The following is a 10,181-nucleotide window of genomic DNA, read 5'->3' as shown; positions in this document are numbered from 1 at the left end:
ATCCTGTGGGCGGGTCGCACAGCAGCCCCGCGAAGGAAAAAGTGTGGGCACTCCCCTCCACTGATGACGCAACTGCAGCCCAGAGGGGTGATGTCACTTCAAGGGTGCACAGGGAGTCTCCCTTGAGCTGGGGGAAGAAGACATAACTGTGTAGGACAGGGCCAGCCACCAGCCAGATGCTGCCCTAGCCCCTGCTGGTGTCCCTAACCTGCCTGTTGAGCACCTGCTGGTCCCCACCTGCTAAGTGACTATGCCTGACATGGCCACTAGCCCTGGTTTCCCTTGAGGACGGAGCCAGTGAGGGGGGCAGGGAGGGGAGGAAAGGCCATGAGACAGTGAGGCCTCCCTGGCAGGCTTACAGCAACCAACTTTGAGGCCGGCTCATGCCCACTGCTGAAAACGTTTAAATAATCGCCGCATCTTACATTGGAAGATTTTACATCAAAATGTGGTCTGGGAGCTTGCCTTAAAGAATGAGAACATCTGGCCGTGCGGTGGGGGTTCCCAGGTGGCAGCATGGCTGGAGCCGTGTGGCACACGCGTTCGCACGCACACACACACACACACAGACACGTGCACTGCTGTTCCATGGCACGAGCCTTCCTTCCACTGCCAGGCACAGAGCACTGTGATTCTGTCTCTGCTGTTTCAATGCTGGCTGCCACCCACCTGCCACCCACCACATCTCGTTCAAGGCCCCTGGAGTCACACACTGCCTCCATCTGAATTCCGCTGGCTTAGAGAAAGAGCCAAGGGGGGCAGCAAAGGTGCATGTGGGGGACTCAGACCTGGGCCCAGACACCCGGGTGGCCTTGGGCCTGTCTCTTCCCTTCTCAGCCCTCCTCCTCTGCCCCAGCCTCAAGGCCCCAGAAACCTACATGGGAGAAAAAAGATGAATTCTCATCTTGGGGTTCCTGTCCACATCCTCTGTCTGACCTGATGTTTTCAGGCCCCTGTGACCAGGACCAGTCCTGGAGTCTCTAGACGATATCCTGAGTGACAAACCAGCAGAGGTCCACATTTGGGGAAGGAGGAGGAAGAATAGGAAGAGTAGAAAAATAAGAAGGATCCCAAAGCTGGCATGCATTTGTACGGCGATCCCGTCACCCCCAAGGGAGCTCCTGGTTCGGGGCAAGCTCCCTGAGTGAGGTCTCAAGGAAGGTCCTGATCAACAGACGCATGGGTCAGGCTAGGGAACCCTGAGACACGCAGATACGGTCGGTCGTCAAACGCAAACACTTTACAAAAAAAGTAAACTGTTTTCTTTTTTCACTTTATAACCCTTTGTTACTATTTGAATATATTTTTTTGCAATGTGCAGGTACTACAATTCAACAAAACACTTAACATGGTTTTTTTTTTTTTTTTTTTTTAAAGTAAAGAGCAAATCACAGTGGGATATGAAATGGAATATCAACTTTGGGGACAGGTCACCCAGCGAAGTCCGAACAACGCCTCGTGGCCGCTGTGTTTCCTCTTCAGTCACTGTTCGGCCTTTGGCCCTCTGACTCCACCCACAGAGCACCTACAGTGACCCTGAACTGCCCTCAAAGCTTCCTCCCTCGGGTTGGGGCACGGGAGAGGCCCAGGAATCCAGTAGGAATCGAGTCAGCAAAATTAAGTTAATTTACAGAGTTATAGTAAAAACACCACCTTCACCCGGCCCCACACATGCGGTGTTCAGCAACCACGGAAAGGTGTGCACCGGCAGGGGGCGCAAGGGTTGATGCAGGGACACAGCAGGAGGATCCTGGGGTTCCGTGGCCCCCGCGGGGCGTTCAGGCGGGCACAGGCGGGCAGGCGTCTCACAGGGCAAAGGTGGTAAAGAAGATGTGCATCTTGGCCAGGAAGGTGGTGACGGAGCCCTGACGCCAGAGCTTCATCTCCACGTCCAGGGCGAAGTCCCGGGGCTCACGCACCAAGCGCTGCAGGTAGACGACGCCCGTGAAAGCGTTGAGTGGGCGCGTGCCAAAGTAGCCCTCCTCGTTGCCCTTGGTGATGGTCAGGGAGATGGTGTCGCCCGCGAAGACGGGCACCGGGCTGATGCGGAAGATGTGTGCCGGCACGAGCAGGCCCGTCTGGAAGTTGAGCTGGTAGTACGTGATGCGTGCCGGCGAGTTCTGGCACTCCAGGAAGTCACGGCATGTGGTGCGCTCACACTTCCTGTGGGATGCACGGGGGCTCGGTCAGCGGGCCCGGGGGCTCGTGTGCGTCCGCGCCTTCCCGCCTCTGACGTCCGACCGTCCGCAACACGGCGCAGGCCTCAGACGCGGGCTTGAGGGCCGGCCAGCCTCAGCGTACCGAGTCACCTTACCTCTCTGGGCCTCAGTTTCCTCATCTGTAAGACGGGCTACTAGCCCATGGTCTCGCCAGCTGGCTGGGCTAAGTTAATAAACGCGCAGGGCTTCGCGATCGGCCTGGCACGGTGTGTTAGCAGCCCTCGGTCATGCATGTGTCCCCCACTCGCCTTCTTCCTCCCTCCCTTCATTCTTACCCACCTTCGTCCACCTTGTTTGCACTCGCACGCTTGCCATTTGCACAGATTCCCCGGGCACAGCGTTTTGATGGTTTTAATCATTTTCCAAATTCCTTTTCTTCTGCAACTGACTCTCCGTTGGAGCCATTTCCTCTCCTCACTCGGAATGGCCTGCCCTTTTCCAGGGAAAGCAGACCAGGGCCAACAGCCCGCATGGGGCTCCACCTCACCCCTGCCTGAGGAAGCCTGGAGGCTCGGCCAAGCCACGCAACAGTGACAATGGGGGGTGAGCCTCCACCAAAGCCACCGGGGGCCTCGATTTCTGAGCACAGCACCCCTCTGTCCCTTCCTGACTCTCAGAGCCACTAAATCACCGTCTACAAGCTCACTGCTTCCAAAACGGACACTGCTCAGGCGCCAGGCCCCAGCAAGCAGCTGTACAGGATCCTCTGAGCAGAGGTCCCCAACCGGCGAAGCGCGACAGGCACCACGACAACCACCACGTCACCAGCCACAAGTGACTGAGGCCGCAACTCACCGCTGTCTTTCCTCATCTCATACGCGTGCCTGCCCCCAGGTGGCGCTGCTCTCATCCCCACGTTGCAGACGGGGCCACCAAGACCCACAGAAGGGAGGCTACCTGTCCAGGCCGCCCCAGCCACACTCCCCTAAATGTCCCAGCGCGCATGCACATGGATGCTACGGTGTATGTGGTGCTGAAAAACGGCAAACTGCCAGCAGGGCAGCCGGGACTCATGAACGCATCCATACTGCTCGTGGCGTGCCGCATGCACAGACGTGAGACAGCTAAGAGGGAGAAACGTGTGCCAGGCTAAGAGGGAAGGTGGACACGCTCAGCAGCCATGAGATTTGGCTGCAAGGGGGAGGGAGGGGCAAGAACTCTGGCCTTGCCCACTTGTTGTTGAACTACTTTTTTAAAATGTGTATTCATTTTTGAGAGAGCGAGCACAAACAGAGAAGGGGCGGGGGGGTGGAGAGAGGATCTGAAGTGGACTCTGAGCCTGTCAACACGGGGCCTGAACCCACAGACTGTGAGATCATGACCTGAGCCGAAGTTGGACACTCAACCAACTGAGCCACCCAGGCGCCCCTGTTGTTAAGATAGTTTTAAAAGCGGATGTCACGTTTGCAATTCTAAAAATGTACATCTGGAAAATACCTTACAAAGTAAAATAAAGTGGGAAACAACTGAATTATAGGAAAAACAAAAGCACTCTATAAGAACGTATGTTTAGTAAAGAAAGGACAAGAAAGGGGAGCCTGGGTGGCTCAGGCAGTTAAGCATCCAACTTCAGCTCAGGTCATGATCTCGCAGTTCATGAGTTCGAGCCCCACGTCGGGCTCTGTGCTGACGGCTCAGAGCCTGAAGCTACTTCGGATTCTATGTCTCCCTCACTCTCTGCCCCTTCCCTGCTCATACACACACTCTCTCTCTCAAAAATAAATAAAATGTTAAAATTAAAAAAAAAAAAAAAAAAGGACAGGAAGTATGGCAAAACGCTAAGAAGTTATCAACAAGAAGTGTGGTCACCGGTCCGTAAGATGGTCCCGGGTGTCCCGCCTCCTGATGGTCATGCCTCGCGTGGTCCCTCCTCAGGGTACCCCACCTCTCGCAGTGGCGAGCTGTGTGGCCAGCGGCAGAAGGGATGGTATGTCACTTCTAACATTAGATTAGGTTACAAAGGGCTGTCACCTGCTCTCCTGATGACCCGTGCCAAGGGAGGCCACATCACAAGCAGCCTCATGGAGAGGCCCACGCGGGGAGGAGCTGAGGCCTACTGCCCACAGCCACGTGAGCGAGCAGCAGGGTCCTGCAGCCCCAGTCAAGCCTTCAGATGACGCGGCTCCACGAGACTTTGAGCTGCAACCACCCAGCTAAGCTGCTGTCGGCTTCCTGACCCTAACAGCCATTTGTCTGTAAAGAGGCTGAGTGTTGGGATAATGCATTACACAACAGCAACTCGTGTGTGTGTGTGTGTGTGTGTGTGTGTGTGTGTGTGTGTGCACGCGCACGCAGGAGCAGAGATTTTCCGCGAGTTTTCTTCCCTTTGCTCTCCATACCCTGAGCAAGGTGCTTCTAACTTGTACCACGTGTGGTCGGTTAGACCACAGACCCAGTGGCCGGGGCCTGTGAGGAGCAGGGGGGGCGGAGGCAGGCGCCACGGCCTCTCCCCCGGACAGCACGAGACGGGTGCGGGGGTCCCAGGCCTGGGGCCGGGCGGGGGCACTCACGTTTCGGAGACGCGGACGTAGTTCGGAGGGCACTCGAAGCGCAGGCAGCGGAAGCCGCCCCGGATGTTATAGCAGGTCTCGGCCTCAGAGCAGTTGTGGGTGCCCAGCGCACACTCGTCCAGGTCTGGAGGGTGGGGGAGAGGAGGGTGAGGAGTGGGGTCCCCCGGCCGGGGGCAGGAGTCCACACCACCCTGGCCCACGCTGCAGGCCCGGGTCTCAGGGCAGCTCGTCCCAACGGTAAGCACACAGCTCCCAGACCACCCTATGCCACATGTACCCGCCCAGGGGCCGAGGACCCTGCTCTAAAAGCAATCATTTGTGTCTCCTGAGGGCTTCCCATGCTCCCAGAATAAGAACCTAGTCCCTTCATGGACACCACAGGCCCCTCTGGCCCTTCTCTGTCAGAGCTTCTCTCCTTCTCCTTAGGCTGCAGTAAAGGAGTCCTATGGGACTTGTCTGGGCCGCTCCAACACCCTGACCCCTATCCCACCGCAGGGACTTTGCATATGCCATTCCCACTACTGGAACTTTCCCCCCATCTTCCCATGGCTGGCTCCTTCTCATCTCTTGGGTCTCAGCTCAGGGCCACCCCCTGCAGGATACCCTCCCCGTCCACCGTGTAGTGGTCCCCTCCCATTTCATTCTCCTTCTACTTCCTGTCCTGCTCTGAAACACACTACTTAGTATGTCCTGTGTCCAGCCTTCCCCTCCTCAGTGTGAGCTCTAGAAGGCCAGGGGTGTGTGTCCCTCTTGGTCCTGTGGTGTCCCCAGCATCCAGCAGGGTGCCTGAGACACAGCAGGTGCTCCACACATATGGCCAGATGGAAGTGAGGGACCCCCCATCCCTTGTAAATACAGACTCAAAGATGCACAGCGACGAATGCCCCCCACACACACACACCGCACAGACGTGCTCACACTCCCTGCGTGCACACACACAAACAGGCAGATGGCTGAGCACACCCATATGCTCACGCATACCCACAGAGATACACAGAATCACAGCCACAGGCATATGAGGAGGGCCCTTTCAGGATGCTGAAATACACACACGCACACACACACGCACACACATATGGATACGTATCTGACAAATGCTCAGAGAAGCACCCATGGGTGTGTGTGTGTGTGCACGCATGTTGCACAGGCAACCTGTAAGTCAAGTAGGATAAAATAAATGGGTCCCGGAGACCCCGTCCGTGAAGACCAGCTGCTCAGCTCAGACAGCGTGGCCCCCGGGGGCCCCACAAGGGCTGCCCCTGGGGTGAGGGGAGCAGAGTTCCTGTCAGGAGCTTCCCTGGGAAGCTTCTGGTTTCTTTCTCCAATCCTCCACACTGATCCAGTTTAGGGGTTTCTCCTCACTCAATCCTCATGCCAGGCCTGTGGGGTGAGGGTTGTGGGCCTCCCCAGACACAGGAGGGGCACAGCCTTGCTCAAGGTCGCACAGCAGTCAGCAGGCAGCTGGGGCCGGAAGCCAGGGGTCCAAATGCGATGCCACGCGGTGGCAGTTACAACAACGGCAGCCAAGCTGCATCCCGAGTCTGCCGCCTGGCGTCCATCCGATGCTTGAGGCCCTGCTGCACTCACTCACTTGTCCCCACAACCCCACGAGGCAGGAACGGTGTCACTTCCCACCCTCACGTGTGCTCAGGGTTCAGGGCTTGAACCCCCAACCAGTCCCAGACTCCAGGCTGTGGGCCACCACCCCCTGTGGCGACAGATCAGCTGACATTCATTCACCTCTCCAAGCCTCCCTCCCTTTCCTCCTATGCAAACTGGGTCACGATCCCCATTTCCCAGGGTGGCGCAAAGGCGAGTGGGAGAAAACAGGGCAGGAGTCCGTGGGACCAGGATGGGCGCGGTTGTCGTCCTGATGGTTCATTAACTGAATCCACATGAAAGCAGGGCCTTCTGCTCTTCCCCCTTTGGCCCCAGCTATGCTTGGGCGGCCCACAATGGGAGCAGGAAGTCCTGACCCCAGCTTGGGCAGGGGTGTGGTGGGAAGCAGGAGGGAGCTGCTTCTTGCTGTCTGCCCACCCAGTGCTGATGGAGATGCCTAGAAGTGAGCAGGAGGAGCGCCAAGGGTCAGCACCACTGTAGCCTGGCCTCACCACGCTCACAGGAAGCTACCAAGGACTTCCCTGTGAGCCTGGGGTCGCCGCCCCTCAGTGCTTCCAGGCCACTCGTATCTGCGGGGCCCTTGACCCTGGAGCCTCTCTCGGAGAGATCAGGCCAAAGGGAGAGCTGGACAAGGCCCTATATCCAGGGGGTGTATGTACACACACACACACACACACACACACACACACACACACACACACGTATCTATACTGGCATAACGAGACTAGAAAAAATGCATCTAAGTATCAGGAGTAGTTGCCTCTCCATTCAGGTGAGTGGTTGAACGTTCAGTAAGCACCTACTGTGTGCCAGGCACTGCCCTAAGTGCCAAAGAACAAGTCACGGCCCTTCCTTCACGGAGCACGTTTCTAGAACACACTGCCGAGTCTCAATTCTTTCACATTTTTCTGTCCTTTTTTTTTTTGACCACTGAAGAGAGGCAGGATTTACTGTGACATATTAACCAGCAGGTTCTGTTCTCTGCTGGCTGTGCTCCCATCCTCCCGCTGGAGCCGTGAGACCTCAGTGGTTGGCCTGAGTCACAACAGGACGAGGGAGCACAAAGAGGGTCACCCCTTAGATCTGAAGGTCAGCAGGCTATAGACGTGGGTACCACTGGTGACTCAGGAAGTGGACATAACCAGGCAGAACCACCAACCCGCGCTCTGTCCCTGTCCAGCCTGTGACAGCATGGAGACTTTTCCAGCAAGAGAATCTGGAGGGGAAGCAAAGGCTATCACATGTGCAGCGGGGCCCCTGTCTCACCTGACCTCCTGATGGAGGCTACAGATGTAGCAGGGACAGAAGAGAGGTGTCCCGTGCCCTCCACCTTGCCCAGCTGGCTTGCCAGGCCTAGCTTTGGTGGCTTCAGGAAGTCCCAATGGAACCGAACTTATAATCGTGACTTCCCAACTTAGAAGGAAGATTAGAGGTCACAGAACCTGGTCCCCATCCACGGAAGTAGCTGCAAACTGCAAAAGCAGGTGACTGCCCACCTAGTCTGTACATCCCCAGTGACGGGAAGTCCCCCCCTCCGCAGCCCCGTGTGGCCCTACCCAGCTCTGCATAGCTCCGGCTGGGACAGCGTCTTTCTGCTTGCAAGCTTAGCAGACGCAGCTGCCTGCGGATGGACATTACAACCCCTGAGCTACAACCCTGAGGCTGCTCTCCAGGTTCCTCACCCGCCTTTCAGGACCACCACTCAGGATGCCTGTCCCTGCCCCAGGAGGGGGCCCAGAGCTCAGCCCAAGCCTGGAAGACTAGCCCGAGCTGAGTCAAACAGAAGAAGACTGTCTCCTTCCTCATCCCGGGCATAGACCTCAGTTGACGTGGCCACCAGCGGCATCGGCCATTCCCCGTTTATGCACTAGGTGTCGTAGCTCCCATCGCACAGCAAGCTGTGTAAGGCTTTCTGGGCCTGCTCAGAGCCTGCCCGAGGCACTGGTGGGGCAGGGACCCCTTGCTTACCCTTGCAGGACCTCCCATTGGCCGTCATGGTGTAGCCGTGCTCCGGGCATGCACACTGGTAGCTCCCTGGCACGTTGATACAGCGGAAGGTACAGAGGATGCCGGCTCCCTGAGCACACTCATCAATGTCTGTCAGAGAGAGGGTCAGCCCCTCGTGAAGCCCCTGTACCCGCAGGGCCCAGCCACTGACAGTCATTCTGGCCCTGCCACAGCCCCGGAGCCCAGGGGCCCATTTTACCAATGAGGACAACAGGGCACAGAGAGGGGGAAAGAGTTACCAAAACCCACACAGCAAAACGGGACTCCCATTCCAGTGCTCACTCCCTGGGGTTGCTCCATCATTGCTGCTATCGGCGCAGGGCCGAGAAGTTACCAGGCACAGGCCTGGACAAGGTCTGTTAGCGCAGCCTCCGTCTCACTGAGGCCAGGACCATCACCACCACTTTACGGCGGAGAAGCCTGAGGTCAGGGCTGGGGAGCTCCCGCCCCGGGTCACGCAGCCGAGCAGATCGCAGGGCTCAGAGTCCAGCTCTGATGTGACGCTAAAGCCTGTGTGTGTCCCGCGTGTCCCCGCCCGGCACGGAGCCTCTGGGGGCCCGCAGGGGAAGGCGTGCCAGTGGGTCAGGGGGCCCCCGGGCAGGGGAGGGGTACCTGTGCAGGTGTGCCCATCCTCGGCCAGCTGGTAGCCTTGACGACAATAGCACTGGTAGGAGCCATAGGTGTTGGTGCACTCCTGGCTGCAGCGCCGGGTCTCACACTCGTTCACGTCTGCAGGGAGACCGGCCTGTGGTCGAGGGACAGTCCTCCCGGCCCAGCAGTGAGGGCCAGGGCCCCAGCTGACCTGGAGCCTTAGCTTGGGAAGCCACTCGTTCCAGCCCCTCTCAGGGGCCAGTGGGGAACCAGAGACCCCGGAAAGGGAATGCAGCCGAGGCAGGGGCGGGGCCGGGGCTTGCTGGCAGAGTCTCGGCCTGCTGCCTGGAGGAGGCAGCTACAGAAAGACGGGGCTCAGGTCTCCCGGGCGGGGAGTTAGATGCCGCCCTATGGAGAGCCCGTAGCGCCTGGGAGAGACGGCTCTGGGAAGTATCATCTACGCGCCAACCCCTCGAGGGCTGGGGCCTCGCCTGCCTGCCCTGATCCCTAGGCCTGCCACTGCGTGGGGCTGGGGGGAAGGGTAAGAGCTGCACGTATGGGCGTATGGGCCAAACGATGTGGCAGCCGACGAACGAGAGGTCAATTCGTGGCTCCACGTGAGCATCTGCACCCTGAGCTCCTTGAGGGCAGGGACGCGGCTTTCCCTCATCCAACCAGGAACTGCTGAGCTCCTACAACATCCCGGGTCTGTGCTGAACTTGGGGACTTAGCCGGGAACAAGACGGACAAAACCTCCACTTTGCGGAGCTCATGCTCACACGTGTGCTGGTAAAGAAGGGGGAGGGGTCAACTAAATGAGTAAAATAACCAGTATGTCAGAAGGGGCAAATGCTGCGGGGAAAGAGCAGAGAAAGGGACAGGGAGTGTGTCTGGGAGGGCTGTAGCTCTGCAGGCGTGTGGGCATCTGGGGGAAGTGTTCCAGGTAGAAGGCACAGTAAGGGCAAAGACCCTGGGGTGAGCGTCTGCCTGGTGCCCTCAACGGACAGCAGCAAGGAAGCCAGCGTGGTCAGAGCAGAGTGAGCCAGGGGAGGGGAGCAGGAGCAGTCAGTCACGTGGAGCCTGGTCACACTTCCCTGACCCTGGGCTGGCCCTGTCCCACGGGAGGGCCAGCCCAGGGGTCTCAAAAGGCTCTCCTGCCCAGGAGGGAGGTAAGAGCCCCTAAAATGGGAAGGGCTGGGGAAGACGGTGCCAGCTAACCACGGCTGGAGACCCA

At 58.3% G+C, this 10,181-nt stretch overlaps 1 protein-coding gene across 3 annotated transcripts in view; it reads right to left on the bottom strand.

Annotated features, from left to right (window-relative positions):
* Positions 1-1,252: 1,252 nt before the first annotated feature.
* FBLN2 (fibulin 2) overlaps positions 1,253-10,181 on the bottom strand; it is a 62,026-nt gene continuing 53,097 nt past the window's right edge. For 2 of the 3 annotated variants that reach the window (XM_040491864.1, XM_040491863.1), the window contains 4 exons: positions 8,969-9,085; positions 8,318-8,446; positions 4,730-4,853; positions 1,253-2,163 (listed from right to left, as the gene is read on the bottom strand). In XM_040491864.1, the coding sequence (XP_040347798.1) occupies positions 1,806-2,163; positions 4,730-4,853; positions 8,318-8,446; positions 8,969-9,085 (728 nt within the window). In that variant the 3' untranslated portion in view covers positions 1,253-1,805. The remainder of the gene's footprint in view (positions 2,164-4,729; positions 4,854-8,317; positions 8,447-8,968; positions 9,086-10,181) is intronic. The other variant, XM_040491865.1, reaches the window with a different exon arrangement.

Source organism: Herpailurus yagouaroundi, unplaced genomic scaffold (genome assembly GCF_014898765.1).
Source record: "Herpailurus yagouaroundi ecotype Mexico unplaced genomic scaffold, PumYag 183, whole genome shotgun sequence".
NCBI lineage: Eukaryota > Metazoa > Chordata > Mammalia > Carnivora > Felidae > Herpailurus > Herpailurus yagouaroundi.
The sequence above is the reverse complement of the archived record's forward strand: the minus strand, read 5'-3'. Positions and strand labels throughout refer to the sequence as shown.